At 43.0% G+C, this 21,045-nt stretch overlaps 2 protein-coding genes across 4 annotated transcripts; one reads left to right on the top strand and one right to left on the bottom strand.

Moving 5' to 3' along the window:
• Positions 1–49: 49 nt before the first annotated feature.
• On the bottom strand, positions 50–15,177 carry tmem19 (transmembrane protein 19). 3 transcript variants are annotated; one of them, XM_030719868.1, is made up of 8 exons: positions 15,083–15,177; positions 9,236–9,383; positions 6,646–6,759; positions 3,375–3,512; positions 2,566–2,642; positions 2,307–2,484; positions 1,302–1,511; positions 50–471 (listed from the first exon to the last, which is right to left on the bottom strand). In XM_030719868.1, exons 2-8 carry the CDS (start codon positions 9,363–9,365, stop codon positions 311–313), a joined length of 1,008 nt encoding a protein of 335 aa, XP_030575728.1. In that variant the 5' UTR covers positions 9,366–9,383; positions 15,083–15,177; the 3' UTR covers positions 50–310. The 3 variants fall into 3 exon arrangements, with proteins under 3 accessions (XP_030575728.1, XP_030575727.1, XP_030575726.1); XM_030719867.1 differs by lacking the exon at positions 15,083–15,177 and adding an exon at positions 14,024–14,054; XM_030719866.1 differs by lacking the exon at positions 15,083–15,177 and adding an exon at positions 10,582–10,808 and having other exon boundaries at positions 51–471.
• On the top strand, positions 15,177–19,980 carry kics2 (KICSTOR subunit 2). The gene is made up of 3 exons (XM_030719862.1): positions 15,177–15,688; positions 17,485–17,773; positions 18,815–19,980. Exons 1-3 carry the CDS (start codon positions 15,457–15,459, stop codon positions 19,632–19,634), a joined length of 1,341 nt encoding a protein of 446 aa, XP_030575722.1. The 5' UTR covers positions 15,177–15,456; the 3' UTR covers positions 19,635–19,980.
• Positions 19,981–21,045: the final 1,065 nt, after the last annotated feature.

A 21,045-nucleotide genomic window follows, 5' to 3' on the forward strand; every position in this document is an offset into this window, starting at 1 on the left:
TGGCCCATATGTCATGTTACTGTAAATAAATCAGCCACATCCAGACTGATGAAGGATTGGCAGTGAAGTTTAATACAGCCGTGGCCTCCTGAACATGTTAAAAGCACAGTGGAGCAGCAGGGTGGGTGGGGCTGATGGTGCAGCTCTGTAGGTTTAGCTCAGTTACTAAAACCTGTGTTCAAAAAAAAAAAGTCTTATTATGGTGATCTCAAAAGTTTCCACTTATTGTTTCAGTCTTTGTCACGATCGGACGCCCAGCAGGTCATAAAACAGGCAGCGTCTCTTTAGCGTGATGGCGCCCAGCATCGGTCTATTGTGGCCACGCCCCCCACGCCAGCCCGGGGAGGATGAGTGCGATGAGGACGGAGGAGAACAGGTTGACCGCGTTGTTGTCTAAGATGGGTTTCCCGCAGATCCACTGGGTGGTGGCGGAGCTGTAGCTCACCACCTTCCCGGTGCTGGTGTCGAAGCCTGAGGACAGAGAGGGAAAAGGTCAGTGGAAGAGAGGAGTCCCAGCTGTGGAAGATGGTGTTTCACCTTCGAAAAAAATCACACACGGAGGAGGAAAGCCAACACTCTGCTCCTAAAAGCTGCTGCACAGTCTTCAGTTAGGAATATGTGGAACAGTCGAGCTGCTGTTTCCTCACAGGCTGAGCAGTTTTGTTATTTCTGCTGAGGTTTTATTTCTTCGTTTTCAGTCTCCAGACGGGGTTTGCTTGTTTCAGTTTAGTTTTTATGAGTTTCAGTGTTAGTTTTATTTTCATCTCACAGTACAGTTGTTTTAGTTTATGAATAATTACTGAAGAACTGAAATGGTCATAAACAGTGTTTTGTGTAATAAAGACAGTGGCTCTGCCTGGAGTTTGTTACTGTATGTATCCTGTCTGATGCCACAGTGACTCTTCTTCCCTCCTTATTCCTCCGGATTAAAATGGATGCTCTGACCTTTATCTACCTGTTGCCATGGTGAATCCTGGTATAGGCGCTCCATTGATGAGGGCTTTCTCTTCTGAAGCACACTTAACTCAAGGCGAACAGTGTGGTACAGATGCTGCACAGCTGCTGAGCTCAAGGACCGACACCCAGAGGACGTCTACACCCCCCCCCCCTACACTATAATAACATTCCACCCTATATAATCGTTGCCTTGGGTTTAATAATTATTATTGTTGTGTATTTGTGTAATTCTATTTTATTCTGTTGTTCTGTGCTTAAATCTGGCTCGTTTTCGTGCTGACCTCAGTGCGCTCGTTAGCATGTGGTCACTTTTTAAATGAAATGAACATCTGGCTGAAACTGACCTGAGTACTGCATATGAGCTCCCAGGAAAGAGTCCAGCATGGACCCCAGCAGGCCGGCCACGCCGCCGTACATGACGATCGGCCACTGGGGGTCGGCCAGGTGGAGGTTGCTGACCGTTACCAGCTGTGTCACAAAGTAAGCCACGCCCACCGTGGCCCCGCCCAGGAAGCTGGCAACCAATCCCACAGGGGTAACTCCTCCATTTGTTCCTGGAAGGGGGGAAAAAAAAACCCAGTAACAAAATAATTCAGGGGACTGATCCAAAAATGATTTTCAACACATAAGGAAGCATGACGAGGTCGACTAAAGGGTAAAAAAAAGGCTAAATTTTGTTTCCGAGAAAGAGCCTCAATACAAAGAAACTTTGGTGCTTCTTGGACTTCCTTCATCTTCATTGTTGATCTATATGTCAAGCTTTTAAAGAAAAGTCACGGCCTGAAAGAACGTCTCTGTTCATCTGTAGGGTTTAAAAGCCCGAGAAAACAAACTGGTGAGTCACATTATTAATAAACATCACAGCTCCTCAGTCCCATTATTTTTATGGATACAGACATATATATGGATATATACATATATACACATGCATAGCAGCTGCAATGGTGTAGTGGTAACATTTCAGTCTTTGGAGCAGGACGTAGGCGGGTTCGAATCCCAACCAGGGCGTACTTCCACATGGAACCACTGGACATGAGATGACAACTATTGTAACTAGACACAAATGCTACGGCAAGGGGGAGCCAGGACAACAGGTCGGGGGGGGGGTTTCATCATCCCCACACTTGAGTAATAACAGCAAGTGCACTGAATAAGAGACTATGTCATTGTGGCATGCTCCACTCTCTCTCTTTGTGTGTGTGTGTGTGTGTGTGTGTGAAGAGATTCTCAGTCCGCGTCAGTCCTTTGTCTTTAATACATAAAATTAATAAGTGGAACATCATGTGTCCAGTGTGTGTCCAGGTGGTACTAACACAGATAAGTATTAGTATAAGTAGTATAAGCCTCACCTGTTGGGACTTCCTTCCAGGTGGTGATGAGTCTCGGCTTTGATTGGCTGAGGACCGGCCCCACCTCCGATGCCCAGGTGTCCCCGGTGCTGCATGCGAGCGCGCCCAGTAGGGAGAGGCACATCCAGGAGGCGGAGTACTGCTTATTGAAATCAATGGGAATCTCACCTGGACCCACCTGAAACCCAAGCAGGAAATAAACAATGTTGCTAATGTTACAGGCAGCAGAGCTGATTATTTTCTGTGTTGCTGGGATCACCTCGATCATGTAGAGCAGAGCGAGCTCAGTGGGAACACCTCCATTGCAGAAAACCTGAACCCAGTTCCTCTGACCCCCTAAGAAGACCCAAAAAAAACCCAGTTTACATTTAATTCAAACTCTTCCAAAAACTATTTTAAGCAGCTGAGGTAAAACTATGATTCCCTCCTTAGTCCTAATTTCTTGGGGAACATTAATCAGATATTTTGTTCTTAATTGATCTGTGATTGAGAGAAAAACAAACTCATCAGCATCCAACATGCTTCCCCCATCCCTCAGAAAAAAGCTCGTTTTAATTGGTTTATATATAATAACAGTGTCGCATAAATCTATTATTCATTTAAATGTCATCTGAATAATCTGAATCTGTAAAATAAGTAAACAAAGGTTTAAAATAGCTTTCATGCTGTTCCCCAGTTTAGACACTTGTGCACGCTGCAGGTACGTCTGCAGCAAAGTTTACAAGGAACCCGACAAATGTAAAAGCTTTAGGTTTAACTTGTTTCCTGCAGCTTTGTCTCAGTCGATGGGAGCAGCTGATGGACGCTTTACTTCACCTTCGAGGCTCGATGATCAGGTGCTTTGATAAAAGAGTCTTACTCCACCGTAAACTACATCACCATCATCTTATCAGCCTCTCTGATGAGGAAAACTGAAAAGCTGAACGTTTGGAGCCAGCCCACTGAGAACCTTCACTTTTGTTCAGCACTTCCTTTAACTGCAGTAAAACAAACTGCGTTAAACCTGCAGCCTCGGGTCAGTCCTCTTCTGCAGAGCTGCACCGTCTGTGACCCCTTTATGTCGCTCACCTTCCTTGTACTCGGCGTCTATCTTCTTCTTCTGCGCTCCTCCCCAGCGGGTCAGCTTGGAGGAGGTGATGAAGAAGGCCAGCAGAGTGGAGAAGAAGCTGTAGTTTGCCATCGTCAACACAAAACCCACCAGGAGAGCTGAGGACACACGTTTCACACGTTAACATAAACTCACCGGTCAAACAGTGTGTGTGTTGTAAAGCTTTCATACGGCAGCGTAAACACACTGAACTGCTTCTCAGGTGAACCTCTGAGTGTCAGAGCCCCAAAGCAAATTAACATCAACCTGGACTGTTTTAAAAATCCACTGATTCTTTACAAAAACACATAAACATGATTTCATTTTCTTTACTGGATGGCAGAAAATAACCTCCCTTCTTCATATATTTGAGAACAGCTGACCATCACAGAGGCATCGTTCAGCAGTGAAATGAAGATGGATGAGAATCAGCTCTTTCATGACTGCCCGCGCTCCGAGGCAGCGGCCTTGTGACTCTCAGTTTTTAGAAATTTGAGTTCTTATGGATGTTAAATCAATAAAGAGTGTCTTATTCTCCCAAGGAAAACTAGTCCAAGAGTTTAAGAACAATCCTGTCACATTTAAAAATGTACAGTGCTGTGAGAAAGTATTTGTCCTCTCCATGATTTATTTATTTTTTTTTGCACGTCACACACATACGCACATCGACGAGCCATCCAGGAGGTCACAGCAGCACCCAGAAAAACATCTGCAGGCCTCACCTGAGTGATGAAAAACTAAAATAACTAAAACTAACATCACTAAATTGAGTCTGGATATCATTCCAGGCTCACCTCAGAACAGAAAACCCTTCAGCAGTGATCTTATCACCTTCTGCAAAACTTCTCTGCCCTAATTTGGAGGCCTGAAATCCTCCGTTTGCTCTCCACTTCAGATAAATGCAGCCAAAGTGTACAAAGGGTACTAAACATCCAGGAATATGAATATTTTGTTGCACATCTTAGAAGATGTGTAAACAACACAAATTTGATGGCTTGTGGTTTTGAACTTTAAAGACCGGAAAGGTAAAACCTCACAGACGGACGGTATGATGACAACATCCTCCCGCTTTACATCAGGATAATAAAAACTGCATTTTGTCTTTACTCAGCTCTGTCTAATATTAAAACTTGTTTGATGATCTGAAACATTTAAGTGTGACAAATGTGCAAAAAACTAAGAAATCAGGGAGTAAATCCTTTTTCACGGGACTCTCAACATGACCCACAAAACAAAAATCAAATGGAAACATCAGCAGTAACTTGATGACTTCAAACTGAAAACTTTCACAGGAAAAACAAGCTGCATGAGACGAACTCTGGAAAACAGACTGGAGCGTTCGCCCATCATAACCTCCCTCTGAACGCCTGTTACGTGCATTTTCACCACTTCATCGTTTTCACGCTCTGGTTTTCAGTTTAAAGCCTCTGATCCACGAACAGTACAGCGGTTGCAGAGATAATGTGGCTCCGCCACAAATCTGCTCCACCGTCACGCTGCTGCCACTTCAGGCCTTCTTTAACAGGACCCTCCAAACTAACGCACACCAAAAAAACTGCTATTAAATCCTCAAAAAAAAAAAAAAAACAAACAAACAAAAAAAAAAAAATCAATATTTTTTCTGCTCTGTCCCCATGAATTACTTAATCAACTTCAGCCCTGATTAAAATGATCAAATATTTAATCATTATCAGAATTTTAACCCTTTAAATGCCAGTTTTATTATTTGAATTATTATTTTTTTTTTTTTTAAAAAAAAACACACAAAAATATAATTGTGGGGTTTTTTTGGGCACGTTTACATTTTTGCCACGAAGGTGTCCAGATGGTGGAAAATGCATCCAGAGAATATTGATGAGTAAAAGACATTGGATTTCAAAAATTATACTAAAAAGGAAATATCCAGCAAAAATTCAAGCCACAAGTGAAATAGGTCACCAAGTCACAAGAAAATTGTTGGAGGAGGGCAAAAGGACTGGCATCAAATCACATGTTTGATGTGATAAAGTGGCAGCTGAGTGTATGTGTTTATAGGTGAATGTTAAACTCTGCATAAGGCTCACACTTGATATGATAAAATATTATTTTAGGGGATTTTGCTTACATAAACAGTTTACATAATTAAAACGATGGTTTTTTTTTTAATGTGTCTGATCTGAGAAATAAGTCCATTGATGGGCCGGTTTTGTAACAGAATTAGAAATGTTAGCTCTTTATACTCCATGACCCACGCAGGAATCCTGTTTTCTGGTCTGAAAATCGGGCTTCTGTGACAACCGTAACATCAGTTTGATACGTCACATGACGAGATGTGTGCGTCATCGGCAGACTCACAGTAAGAGGCCTGTTGTGAGTGTTAAACACAGTATAGTCTTTGGTTTTAAATGCATCACTTACATCACATAATACTAAGAAAAGAGCTAATGGAGCGCTCCTCCCAGTATGACTCAGTGTGTATCTAAACTGGAAAACGGTTTGGATTTCTCAAAACTGGCTCCTTCTCAGAAAAGTGGAAACATCTGAGAAATCTCTTTATTTTAAAAGGTCTGACCCAAACCATGACAGAGCCTCCTCCGTGTTTACAGGCAGTCACGGTCATGAGACGACCTCCGTACTCACTGACAACGTGAACCAAAAATTTCAAATTTGGATCCATCGCGCCATCAGACCTCTTGCTGCTGATTTTCAGTCCAGTTCTTATGTGATGTGGCATCACTCAGCCTTTCCTCCCTGTTTCCCTTCCTTAAGAATGGCTTCTTGACAGTGGCTTCTTCCACTGAGACCATTTCTGATGAGGCTTTAGTAGATGAAGTGAAGGTCCAAATGCATCTCTGAGGTCCTCTGTCAGGACTTTGCTGGATTTTTTTTCCCTCCATTTCTTTATGACATGACTTTCAGACTCTGTTCATCTGTTGTGGATGAATCTGCATAATGAAATTCCTCTGATCCAGTATCCAATGAAAAGCTTTGAAAGGCCTTCAGAAAGCCTGGAGAACTCAAGACCACGTTAAAAAAAAATGACATGAAAGTCTGGCTCCATGGAAGCAAAGTATAAAGAAATCAGAGGTGACTCAAGACTTCTGCACAGTACTGTGTGATTCCTGGCTGGGTTGATTGGCTCTCAGAAACCATATCTCTCTCTATAACATCTCTGCCCTTCTTTAATTTTCTCCAGAAGTAACACCAGAACAATAATGCTGCGAGCCAGGTTCCTCTGACATCACTCAGGCAGGTAAATGTGAGGACACTCACCTGCCAGGGCTCCCGATCGGTCCAGACTGCGTCTCCTCACCGCTCGCACGGTCACCACGAGGGGAACCAAGATGGAGAACAACCAACGCCACGGCGACACGGGCTGCAGTGTGCCTGAAAACAAACACATACACTAAGATCACCTTCACCTCCACCCGACTGTTCAAATGAAGCATTTATTGAAACATGTGGAGTTTTTTTTTCTGCATATTAGTTTTCACACCCTCCCCAAATTCCTCAGGGTTTTCTGGGCTCAAAATGGGCCTTTGGAGGCAACTACACATAAAGATTGGTCCACGCGTAGCTAAGGCAAAGACGCCTACACGTTACCTCACGTAACAGATCTATTCTATTAGTTCGGCAGTTTCTTCCAAGACTACGAAGCTTGCAAACGGGGAACGATGAACTTCAAAAGTGGTGAAATGATCGCTACCTCCACTGCACATGTCAACACAGCAAACAGCAGCAACGAGGCTGCACAGGTAGTCCAACTCCTCCAGGATGGCACATCAATACGTGCCATTGCCAGAAGGTTTGCTGTGTCTCCCAGCACAGTTTCAGAGCATGGAGGAGATTCCAGGAGAGGGGCAGTTACTCTAGGAGAGCTGGACAGGAGAAGGTCCTTAACCCATCAGCAGGACCGGGATCTGCTCCTTTGTGCAGGAGGAACAGGACGAGCTCTGGTGTGAATGTCTCGCACCAAACAGTCAGAATCAGACTTCATGAGGGTGGCCTGAGGGACCGATGTCCTCTAATGGCCCCTGTGCTCATTGCCCAGCACACTGGAGCCTGACCGGCATTTGCCATAGAATACCAGAATTCACAGGTCCACCAGTGGTGCCCTGTGCTTTTCACAGATGAGAGCAGGTTCACCCTGAGGACATGTGACCGATGTGAAAGGGTCTGGAGAAGCCGTGGAGAACATTATGCTGCCTGTAACATCGTTCAGCATGACCGGTTTGGTGATGAGTCAGTGATGGTCTGTGGAGGCATATCCATGGAGGGACACACAGACCTCTACAGGCAACGGCACCCTGGCTGCCATCAGGTATCAGGATGAAATCCTTGGAGCTCTCACATCCTACACTGGTGCAGTGGGTCCTGGGTTCCTCATGGATGCCTGAATACTCTAATGTGATGAGAGTATTCAGGCATCCAGGGGGATGAAGGAACTGATACCTCTGGCTGGCCCCTACGCTTATGTTTCAGTACATCCAACGCCACCAGGCTAAATCTCAGACTGTCCAGGAGCTCAGTGACGCCCTGGTCCAGATCTAGGATGTTAGATGTTAGATTCAACTCATTGTCATTGTGTGCACAAGGCACACAACGAAATGTTTGACATGAAATGGAGACACCAGGACACTATGCATCATCTCATTAGGCGCCCTGATGTTATCAGGTATGCATACAAGCACGTGAGAGCTGTAGAAACTCAAACCATTTTGAGTTGCTGCAATGAAATTTGGACTAAATGGACTAGCCTGCCCCCAACTGCAGAACCTTTTGATCTATAACTAAAACAGGAGAGGCGAGCAACTGGCAGAGTAACAATGGTGGTTTTATTTGCATCTAAATGATGCCATGTAAGTATGTATACTGTAAGTTATTGAAATCATTTAACTACAGCAGGGTGGAGTGGATGGGGTTGAGTGTCAGGGGTGATTTGTGACAGAAGGAGAGCAGCAAGAGTGAAAGAGAAGGTTGCAGTGAGACCTGCTGTGATGACAAAAAGACAGGAGGCTGAACTGAAGGTGGTAAGATTTTCATTGGGAGTGAGCAGGTTGGAGAGGAATAGAAATGAGTCCATCAGAGGGACAGTTCAAGTCGAGAAAGTTAAAGAGGAAAAGTTGAGATGGTTTGGACATGTGCAGAAGAGGGAGCGTGGATATACCGGACAAAGGATGTTGAAAATGGAGCTGCCATGCAGGAGGAAAAGAGGAAGACCTCAGAGCAGATTCACAGATGTAGCGAAGGAGGACATGAGAGGGTTGGTATGACAGAGGAGGAAGATGTTAGGGATAGCATGAGATGGAGGCAGATGATCCACTAAGGTTACACTTAAGGAACACCCAAAGGAAGAAGAAGAGAGCTTAGGATCAGCTGGGCTTCTAACACTGGTTGCAGTCCTGTAACACAATGACCCACTCTCATCTCAAATGCCATTTCTGAACAAGCTGATGTTTTAAGCACAAATACCCCCTAATGAAGGCCATGTAAGTGACCCAAAACCTTTGAGCAATAGCGTGAAACCCAAACTTCAGTCTTCACGCTATTGCTCAAGAGAAAGACTGCAATCAAACCAGACATTTAAACCAGACTGAGTTAAATCAGCTTTAAAACATTGAACATGTGCCTCACATCCACATCACCACACTGTTTCTCTTTGTTTATGACTGTGAAAAATGAAGCTGAGGAGGTCTGTTCAGCTTTTGACCCACTTCTGAGGAAAAGTCAAAACGAGTGTGAAAAGTGAAGAATTTAGGGAAGAATTTAAAGAGCAGCACATGATTTAATGGATTGACCTCGCATTTAGGGACAGTTTTGAGGAAAAAAAGAAATCTCGAAGTGAAAAAGTTCTCAGGCTCACCGTAGAAGGTGCTCATGGTCAGGGAGAGGATCCAGAAGAAGAGGGACAGCGCCAAAGTGGCACACAGCACGATCATATCAATCATCATGTTGATGGACTCCTTCATCAGTACGTCATTTTCAGAGTCCATGCTGACAGACGGCCCGAGCTGCAGGACAGAAGGACAGAGACACGTCAGTGTGTGTTTGTGTACATCGTTTCCACTGTCACAATAAAACTGTACTGTTAATTCAAGTAAATCAGAAGACGTTTTATAATAAAATAAAAGCTCTCAGTTGGCTCAAACTTCCATTGCTCCTTCAAACTTTTCACAGTGAGAGTCCTGAGCTCAAAACTAAAGCCAAAGTGGCTGGAGCCTATCCCAGCTGTCATGGGGTGAGAGGCAGGGTACACCCCAGATCTGAAACTGATTTCTCCTTTATTGGACTGTAGGACAGTAAACTTTAATCCTTTTATGGATCCAGTTTAAAGGTTCAGAGCTCTAATTCAGTTCAGTTCAATTTTATTTATATAGCGCCAAATCACAACAAACAGTCGCCTCAAGGCGCTTTGTATTTTAGGTAAAGACCCTACAATAATACAGAGAAAACTCAACAGTCAAAACAACCCCCTATGAGCAGCATTTGGTGACAGTGGGAAGGAAAAACTCCCTTTAAACAGGAAGAAACCTCCATCAGAACCAGGCTCAGGGAGGGGGGGTCATCTGCTGAGGGGGGGCTGAGGGGAGGGAGACAGGACAAAAGACACACTGTGGAAGAGAGACAGAGATGAATAATAACTAAGGCTAATTAAATGCAGTGGTGTATAAACTGGGTAAAAAGAGGTCAATGAAAAGAAACAGTGTATCATGGGAACTCCCAGCAGCCTATGCCTACTGCAGCATGATTATGGGATGGTTCAGGGTCACCTGATCCAACACCGTCAGCCAGCAGCAGAAATAATTAACTCAAATGTAAAATACAATGTTTACTTGTGTACTAAGTCCCAAGGTTAAAGAGTGCTGCATTTTACTGTTAGATTTTTTTTCTTTGTAATGACCATTTTATCGTCTCATGGGATCATATTGTGAACTGGGCCGTGGCACTAGCTGACCTCAGACCAGCCTGTACGCATCCTAACCCTAACCCTCCCTGCTCTCAGCTCCAAGCCATCCTCTACTCTGCCATGAAGAGTCATGAGGAGGGCGGAACGAAAATAAAGCGCCATCACACCACCTTTAAATTTAAATTAGACACCTAAATGTAACAGAATCGAAGTGAAACAGAATAACAAACACCAGCTGAGTGTGTCACGGTGCTTATTGTGAACATATAAACTTAAAGTAGCGCTTCCTCATAACAACTCACCGTTTATCATCGCAGCCATCGCGAATTAGCAGTTAAACTCCCAACTTCGACGGCTAAATTTAACTGTTCACAGATAGTTAGCTTTCTATTTTCGGAGTAGAATAAATAAAGGTATTATTTCCTACAAATATAATGAAAGAGAAACAAATTTTAGCCGTGAAACCGAAATCAGATGTTAAGCTAAAGATTCAACCCGCCGAGGGGTAAAACAGGACGGACCAACTTCCGGTAGGTAGCCTCTGAGTTCTTAAAGAGACAGTAACCCAAATTTCAGCCCCGACACCTGAGCAAACAAACGGGTATCAGGGGAGATTTTTTTTTATTTTTTTTATGGGGCGGCACAGGTGGGGAAAAGAACTAATCCAAAGACATGCATGGGGGTGGGTTAACTGGTGTACCCCGCCCCCTATGACAGCTTAGTTTCAGAGCAACATTGCTGTATATTGCAAATATATTGCTTTGCCAGCCACTTTCCTTTTACACTATTAGCAGATCAGAAATAGAAAATACAGCCCTTTATGTAGAGACTGTTTCATAGTTTTACATATTTGCTCCACAGTGTAGTGCGCAGTGTAGTGTGCAGTGAGCCTCATCACTTCTCCTGAGCTTCCAGTGATCTTTAGCTAGTTTAAAGCGCTGAAAAAAATGCTGCTTGTAATCTGTGATCCCACAGGAAACACTTCTCTTCCTGACCGCAGAGCACAGACACACCTCTGTCTCTTAACTTTTACACATCAACACAACCTCTGTTCTTGTCTTGCATCATGGTGGGATTTTTTAAAATCTGGTGTGTAATGGAGAATCAACAAGTAACATGCTTTGAATCAAACCAATTTTTTCTTACTGAGAACACAGATGGATGCTGCAAGTTTCAGAAACTTCTAGTGACAAGAAATCCAATATCTGTCCACCAATGACAAACACAGATATATCACAACATTTAATGGATTGCATTTGATTACGTTTCACGTGATTATTCATGTTCTTCAGAGGGTTAATCCTACTGGCTTGAGTAGGTGAATTTTCCATGAGGGTCACATTTTTTGTTTTGTCATTCAAATATCTCCACAGATACTGAATGAATTATCATATTACAGATTCATGGTCCCAAGAGACTGAATCCTAGTAATTGTGGTGACTATTCATCTGGGACTTCCATCCATTTAAAATACTTACCTGTGGATGATTCATAGCAAATGTAGTTGTGTTACCATTCAAATCAACTAGATTGACAGGTCAAAATTGCCCACAGGATGATCCTTAGTCCATGAGTTGTCTCATAATCTACTCAGTGAACTGGACCAATCATTTGCATTTGGTTGTTCGTGCTTCCCAGATGATGGATTTTCTGGGACTTAGGTTTTTTTTTTTTTTTTTTTTAATCTAGTTCCACCAGCTGGTCAAAGTTATATTTTTGTAAACCATCTGAAAATGGGATAAACGTCTCAGTTATTTGCCCATGGTTGTTCATGATTCCCACATAATGAACCTCCAATTTTCCCTTTGATTGAAAGCTTATATAGAAATTATATGATGTCCAGGATATGAATACTGTCAATTTTGATGATCCTTTACTGTGAAAGAGATCAAAATCAGATGGATTACCATGATGCTGCATGCAGGGATTTATGGTGTCCTTTGAGCTATGGTGATCTCCTGATTTTTCATCTTGTGCTATCATTAGGAAAGTGCTCCCTTTTCTGTACAATATCACCAAATCAGCTGCGTGAACACAGATCATGAATCCCAATTTTTTTTGGTATTTATTGCTGTTATTTTTGCCAGATACCGTATCTCAACAACTGCTACATGGAGTGTGAATTTTAGCATATACAGGCTGGCCGTAGGTTAACATTGGTTCACATATTCATGTTACCTTCAGGATGAACTCAAATGACTTTAATGATAATCTGACTTTTCTTCGCATTGGTTTGTAGTTAAATATCTGTAGCATATTCCCATCTGTCTCAGCTCTACTTTGTCCTGGTCAGCAAACTGTAGGCATGCTGACAGGGTGACAGTGAACGTGATAACCAAAGATAAAACTGGATTTTAGCAATTAGCTTTATTGTGCATGTCTGAAAAAAACATTTTTTTCTCTGGGGAACAGACTGGCTTAAAATGGTTTTACAGATTATTTCATACGGTTAATAAGTATCTGTTCTGTTTGCTGCTGCGAGCAGATACCACAATATACAGTGTACTGAGCTACAGCTGATAAGGAAGGTCAGCTTACCATCACCCCTCCTATCTTATCTCAGTTAATGTGGTTTCATTTACAAATTACCACTAAAAGTGAAAAGTGAAGCTAAGGCTCAGGGACATACATTGTGTTACAGGTATTTAGACATAAATTAAAGTCTAATTATTTGTAAAAAAAAGTCAGAAATCCAGTTTATTGTCTGTCAGCTGAGCTTTTTTTAAATGACAGTCATGTGATTGGCCATATTTCTGTTGCATTTCATTTTCATAAACTGATAAAAGTGATCACATGTTTCAGAGATTTTGCATGTAATTAATGTGAAACAGCTTGTTGAACAATTTTAATAAGAACAGAGTGTAGCTCTATTCCTGGAGTTTACTAACAGTCTATGAACCTATAACTCCATTTATACTTTTCATGTAAAGGACACAGGCTGGATTTTCGAATAAGCGTTTTCTTTTTCAAGTAACTCGTTTCTTTTCACTGCATTTAAAGTCATTGTAAATTTTGGTTTTGCTTTTACTTTATTACATGTTGTATTATTACTTGATATCGATACTTTTTAATTCTCTATTGCCCAAAGTTGGTGAGCCTGTGTGAATTGCTCCTTGCTCTTAGCTGACAGGAGAAATCAGGAGCAGATTCTGAAATACTCAGAGCATCTGGCACCAACAACGATGCCACATTCAAACCTCTTAGATCATCTTTCTTCCTCATTCTGATGCTCGCTTTGAACTTCAGCAGGTCATCTTGCTCATGTCTACATGCCTAAATATATTGAATTGCTGCCACGTGATTGGCTTATTAGATATTTGTGTTAACGAGCAGTTGAACAGGTGTACTTAATAAAGTGGCTGGTGAGTGCATATCCAAAATTTCATAGTGCAGAAGTAGAAAGCAGAATAAGCTGTCATGTCATCAAGTAGATTCAATTTGAATGCCTACATGAGATTTTGTGTAACCAGATTTTCCTCCCACTGGTTCACATTATGTGCACAAAACAGATGATGATTTACATCTGATGGAAAGTTCTCGACGTTAAGCAGCAATTTTCTTGTAGCCTGATTTTACACTTCAGTATTAAACCCACACAATCATGGTGGAGATTTAAATACCAGCAATTTGTTTTGGATAAACAGTATAAATGCCAAAAAGCCAATAACATTTCCTGAGCTAAATCTGTGAACACAAAAACAGGGGGAGCGTTATTGGGAGAAAGAGATAGATCATGCCACCTACCGAGCAGTGACGAGAGGAGGATCAGAGGAAATGTGGTTTGTGCTGACACTGGCGCAGCAGCCACTTTTAAAGGGGGGGGATAGATCCACCCCTGGAGAGAGAGACTCAAAGAGAAAGTGAGGAAGAGAGAAATTTTATAGCATGCATCTGTATGTCTGAGATGCATGCAAAGTGTAGTTGTTGAATGTGATTTCAATCATCACCCAAAATTTAAAATCACAGCAGTTTATAGACCTGATATTGGAGTTTAGTGAATCCTCAAGGACTTTACAATTCATCCTGAGGGAAACATCAATGGGTGAACCTGAGCTCAAACCATAGACTGTATATAAATATGGATGTAGCCACTGTCATGTCAGTCAGTGCTGGCATTTTGGAACTGGCATGCTGCTATATTGAAACCAGAAGTGAACAGATAAAGAAAGGCTTAAACCATTTCTTGCAGAAGGTGTAAAACATGTTTATTTCTGCTGTAAGGTTGGACATTTTAACACAAGAGTCTGTGGGGACCTTAGTCACTTTTGAAGGCAGCCTCAAGTGGCCACTTGAGGAACTGCAGTCTTTGATTTGGCTTTGTTTTTCACCCCTGAGGTCGCTGCTTGGTTTAACCCTTTAGGGCCGATCATATCGTCACCAACACGACATGCTTCAAATGTTCTGCTGTTAGCTGACTTCTGGCAGTGTGACTGAAATTACCGTAATAACCCCATGTTGGGTGTGAAGCGTAATTTCTCAGCTTTCGGAAACAGTTTGAATTTGTCCGATAGAACAAACTGTAGCATAATTACGGTAATGCAAAGTACGCTTGCACAAACCTGTTTGGTTTATAGTGGGGGGTTTTAAGTCAAAGAATAATGTCACTTCACTTTTCAAGATTAAGTTGTACAGAAATTTAAGTATTTGAAATACTGGGATAAATAAATCATAAGAAATTATTAGAACACCAAAAATACATATACTGACACACAATTTTTCCTCATAAATTTTTAACTTTTGTAAATTCTACTTTTTTCTCGTAAAATTGACAGTTTCTTTTAATAAATGTATGTCTTTCCTCACCTAAGTCTTTTTAACTCCCTTCAGTGGGCCACAAACCGAAGGGTTTATATTCTTCGACCTTCACATTCGCGCCTCTCCATGATTTGACCCCTTTGGCTTTCCGTACTGTTTACATCCGCTGCAGCCAATATGGTGTCCTGTGGTTAGCCTGTTAACTTTAAACAGACGCTTCGTTTCAGGTTCATATTTAACAAGTTTTCCTGGCATAATATAATATTATATAATATCACAGTATTTGACACTTGTGGGTTCGGTGTATCTTTTGGAGAATGGTCTTTTCTTACGTACACTTCTTGCTGCTAACGCGGCCGGCTAAGCGTTAGCTCGGTCCTGCAGGCAGCCGCTCGGCTCGGCGCTCGGGTTATCTGTGAGCCATGACGGAGGTGGAGGAGCTGCGACCCGTGCCCCGAGAGCGGGCCATCCTGGAGAGCTTCTTCGCCCAGCTCGGCATGTTTTCCTTCGACCGAGCCAAGGACTACGTGGAGCGGGAGAAGGACGGTAGCAGGAGCGCCGGCGGCATCTGGAGCGCGCTGCTGGCCGCGCTGGCTCACCTGGCCGCGGCGGAGAAGGTGTACCACAACTTGACGTTCCTGGGACAAAAAATAGGTAGCTGCGGTTTGATATTTTTGAAGGAAAGACAGGGAGAAAAGCTTTCTCTGCGGCTGCAGTCTGCCGTTTAACCACGGTAACAGCGTGTGTGTGGTGGATTAAATCGGATAAAATGTAACCTGGAGTTATTTATGGGGTCCCTGCATTTAATAAAGTACAATATGTTGTAACATTTAAAAACATGAAAGCAGAGGAAAAGAACATTTGTTACTACTAACTACACTACTAGCCATACCTGTATAATTGAATGACAAATTAAAGGAAAACCTCTAGGAACTCTAAGAGAAAAAAAGTGGCAAATTAATTAAAAAAAAAAAAACTGGCACGCTTATGAGTGGTAAACTTATAAGAAATAGAATTTGCAAACTGAGAATAAACTGGCAATTTTATGAGAATAAAATGGCAAATATACAAGAAAAAAGTGACATATTTACTAAAAATTAACTGGCACACTTATAAAGAAAAAGTTGTAAATTATTATCTTTATTGGTTTTTGTTGGAAGGTCATTTTGGGTGACAAATTAAAGGAAAATAAAAAACCCTTTACCCCTACAGTGAGGTTATACAGTGGCTCTCATGCTGTGGAAAGAATTTAGCTGGCATTGCTTGGGTCACAGCAAAGAGTCACAGCAAGCCAATACAGCTCTGTCCTGAGTGTTCACCTTTAACCTGTGGTGAAGTATTTCTGTCCTGATGGGAGTTGTCTCTTCCAGAATGATTGTACAACATTAATAGGACACGAGAGATCACCGAATGGCTTGATGAGTCTAAAAATTACATAAGTCACGGCATTTGCAGTCACCAAATGTCAGCCTATGGAGCCAAACACCTTCATTAAAGCATCAGATATTGGAAAGTATTTGGGAAATATGGTATTCAGTCCCTCCCGTAGAGATTCAAAGAGTCAGAGAGCACTGAAGCTACGTAGTAGTGCCTCTCTATGAAAGTCCAGATTCACTCCCTGTCAGGTTGTGGGAGGTTTCCTTAATTTCACATTTATTTATTTATTTAGTTTATTCAGTTGAATTACAATTAAAATCATCGAAATTGCAAGATGTTTTTCTTTTTTTTTTTTTAAAGTTAAATAAATCTTTTTCAGAAGTCTGTGAGTAATCGTGTCAAATAATCCTGATCTTAACAATGACTAAAACAATTGTGATTTCAGGCTTTTTCCTCCTTTGTCCTGCTGCTATCAGAATACATAATTATTTCTAAGTACTTTTTGCTCCATTAAACAGTCTATAAATCTAATGCTATTCATGTGTGGAGAATGATCTGCAGCATCTCATGTATTTTTTTCAGTTTTGAAGGTTTCATCAGTTGTTTTTATATCCTAATGAACCTCCTACTCCACAGTTCGCAGGACTCCTGAAATTTTATGTTCACGTCAGATCTGCTCAAATCATTGGCCACTTTTAAATCGATGCTTAAGATGTGCTACTTCGACCTGACATTTAATCCAACCTCAGCTGAGACTTATTAATGACTAGCTTATTGTATATTATATTATATTATATTATATTATATTATATTATATTATATTATATTATATTATATTATATTATATTATATACTACTATATGTACTCAGTGACCCTGAAAAGTATAAGCAGAAGAAAATGGGTGGGTGGATGTACTCAGTGTTTTCAGATTTTCCTGCTCCATCTAACAAGTGTTTTTTCTAACATTTGAAGCTCCAGAAATAGACTTGTCTTTCACCACCAGATGGCGCTGTAGTACCTGAGTGTTTCTGCATTTTCTTCTCATGGTGACAAACTCCTTGTGTCTCCGTAGGTGGCCAGTCATTCTTCAGCCGGAAGGACTCCATCCGCACCATCTACAGCTCTCTGTACAACGAGCTCCGGAAGGTGGTGATGATGGGGCGCCACGGCCAGCCGGGCTCCTCCTCCTACCTGGAGGACCTGCTGTCGCACCTTTCGGAGCAGCTCTGCCACTTCACGCAGGCCCGCATGGAGATGGCCGACCTGTACGAGAAAATGCACTCGCTGGGCAGCCAGAAGAACGTCAACTCAGAGGAGCTGGTCGCCACGCTCGATGTCGTCTTGCAGAAATACAGCTCCAAGTGTGTATCTCATTACAGAGTACTTTTACTCAAGTACTGTGCAGTATAAAGGCACCTAACTACCTTATACTTTAACTCAGTCTCAGTGGTATATTTCAGTTCTCATCTGAGCCTTTAAGTCTTCTTTTTTTTGTTTTTTTTTAATTCAGTTAAAATTTTTTATCATATAAAAACCATAAACAGTTATGTCCAGAAGTATTCTTCACAATTTCTTCACAAGTATTATGACACAATTTTGACCCTAAACAGGGGGACTGTGAGTAAAAATGTCTGTAATCCCTAAACAGATAATGCAGTACTTTTGTTAAATCTGAAAGTCTGCACTGGAATCATGTCTTTGTAGCTTGATTTAAAACCTGCTGTGGTGGTGCACAGGGGTAAAACTACAAAAATTGTCATTATTCAGAAACGTGTGGACCTAATAGGAAGAAAAGGAGAGAGAGCGAGAGAGAGACATATTGAGGTTGGTGAAAGAAAACTTTCTGCCCAGGATTCCTGCGTTTTCCCCGGAGACGTGTCAGCAAAACGGCGTCCTGCAGCTGCAGCAGGACCACAAAATGAGTGAACCACTGATTGAGCTGCAGCAGGACGCGGCGTGACACGCCTCACGTCACCGGGTTGGCCAACCGTGTCCCGACGAGTGAACGTGGTGATTTCTCTCGTGTCAGCAAACCGGGGAAAACGTTTGTGTCTCAGCTGCTTTCAGCTCTCTGTGAATTAGGCCAGAAAAGACGATAAGAACGGAATATTTGCCTCCTTAGGGAGATTTTTTTTTTTTGACTCGGTTGCTACCCTAAAAACTTCTACACATTCTGCCTTTGCAGCTTTTAATTAACGCTGTTCATGTGTAGCAAGTCTTTAAGCTCAGTCTTTAAAAATTCAGAGTCTCCTGCTCACTGAAGTGATCGTTTTATTGGAACTGAAGCTCTCAGCAGTGCCTCAGTGTTTGCTTTCAGACCTGGAAAATGATGTCAGACTTGGGTTCTGTGCTGGTTTCTTGTTTAATTCCTAACCTCCTCCTCTTTCTTCTTGCTCCTCCAGGTTTCACCACCCCATCGTCGGCAGGGTGGAAGAGGGCTTCCAGACGGAGGTGGACGTGGTGACCCAGCTGCTGCGTTGCCAGGCGCAGTTGTCAGAGTGGCATTTCCTCCCCGCCCTGCTCAGCCTGCACGGCGCCAACTCCAAGCTCATCGCCTGGGGTCAGCTGTTCCAGCGGCAGAAAGAGACCCGCAAGCATCTGTTTGGAGGTCAGTCTCAGAAGGCCGTGCAGCCTCCGCACCTCTACGTGTGGCTGCAACGCTTCCAGGCGGTGCTCCTCGCCAAGTTCAGCTTCTACTTCCATGAAGCACTGAGCAAGCAGTCGGTCCCAAACGACATGAGGACACTGACCGCCCGCACCACGCCAGACTACTACGGCAAGATCTCCTCCTTCATACGCAGACACGACGCCAGCAACATGTCGCTGGTGTTTGACAACCGTGGCTCGGAGAGCTTCCAGGGTCACGGCTACCACCACCCGCACTCGTACCGAGAAGCACCGAAAGGCGTGGAGCAATTCCCCGCTGTGGTGTCGCTGCCCTCTGGAGAGAGACCGCTCACGCACTGGCCGAACGTCATCATGATGATGGGAGACCGCGCGGCTGAGCTCAACACTCTAGACAAAGTGGTGCACTTCTACGACGACAAGGTCCAGAGCACGTACTACTTGACGCGGCCAGAGCCGCACTTCACGCTGGTTGTCATCTTTGACGGCAGGAAGTCGGAGAAGGACCAGAACATCACCGGCTTTCTACAGGAGATTTCAGGCTCTCTTCGGAACTCCAAACCCTTCAGCACCCTCAAACCCGGCTCGAAGGGCTGAGCTGGACGTGAACTCGACTCCAAAAGGGAAACTAGGAGCCGAACATGATAAAATACTAAATTTTAAACGGCCATGAGTTTTCACGTGTCCAGCTGGTGCTCGATGTAGAAATCCTTTGTGCTGCTTTGAATCTTAATTTCCCAAAAGTTCCAGACCAAAGAGATTTTTGGAGCTGTGAATTAATTTTTCCAGCTGATTCTTTGTCCACGTCAGTATGACCAACACAGTGCTGCTCGTGCTTAAAGCCTTTCTGTGAAATGTTAATTATTTGGCATCAGTTGCTGTTTTAACAGGTTTATTTTTTAAATGATCATACCTTACATTTGTTGTGCTTAATCCAGTTTAAATAAAGGTTTGAGATGATGGTACATTTAGTCTCATTGCCTTAACAGTAAAGTGTCATTACTGATGATCAAAGAGGAGCTCCATATTTTTATTCATGCACTCACAATAATCCTAATTTGTTTTAAACTGGGTGTAAGGCCGGGGAGAAGAGGCCAACCCCCCCAGAAGGAGATCGCCAGCTGAGCAACCGGCTCAGTAGGCACCCCCGCACAGGGCAGGGAGAACGCACGGCGACAACACCCCAGAACACCGCTGCCCCTGCGGACAGCACCCACCACTCCCACTGCAGAGGGTAGCCCGCACAAAGTCCCACTTTCAAAGGTCTTCACTTACTAATGTACTTACACTCACTGGCCTCTTTATTAGGTACACCTATTCAAGTGTCTAATCAGCCAATCACATGGCAGCAACTCAGTGCATTTAAACATGTAGACATGCTGAAGTTCAATGGGGAAGAAAGGTGATTTAAGTGACTGAATGTTGTATGAAAATATTTCAGAAACTGTTGATCTGCTGGGATTTTCCCACGCAGCCATTTCTATGGTTTACAGAGGACGGTCGGAAAAACAGCAAAAAATGTGCAGTGAGCAGTTCTCTGGGACAAAATGCCTCGTTAATGCCAGAGGTCAGACAGTAACTCAAATAACCACGTTCCAATCGGTATGCAGAAGAGAATCTCTGAACGCACATTTGAACCTTGAAGCAGATGAGCTACTGCAGCAGAAGACCGCACCGGGGGCCGCTCCTGTTCTTAAATAACAGGAAACTGAGGGTACAGTTCACACGGGCTCGCCAACACTGGACAATAGAAGACTGGAACAATGTTACCAGGTCAGTTTCTGCTGCGACATTCAGATGGTAGGGTGAGAATTTGGTGTAAACAACATGAAAGCATGGATCCCTCCAGCCTTGCATCAACCGTTCAGACTGCTGCTGCTGCTGGTGGTGTAATGGTGTGGGGGGGTTATTTTCTTGGCACACTGGCCTACCTGAGTATTGTTGCTTACAGCAGGATAACGCACCGTGTCACAAAGCTGAGATCATCTCGAACTGCTTTCTTGAACAT

This window comes from Archocentrus centrarchus, chromosome 23, assembly GCF_007364275.1.
Source record: "Archocentrus centrarchus isolate MPI-CPG fArcCen1 chromosome 23, fArcCen1, whole genome shotgun sequence".
In the NCBI taxonomy this organism is placed as follows: domain Eukaryota; kingdom Metazoa; phylum Chordata; class Actinopteri; order Cichliformes; family Cichlidae; genus Archocentrus; species Archocentrus centrarchus.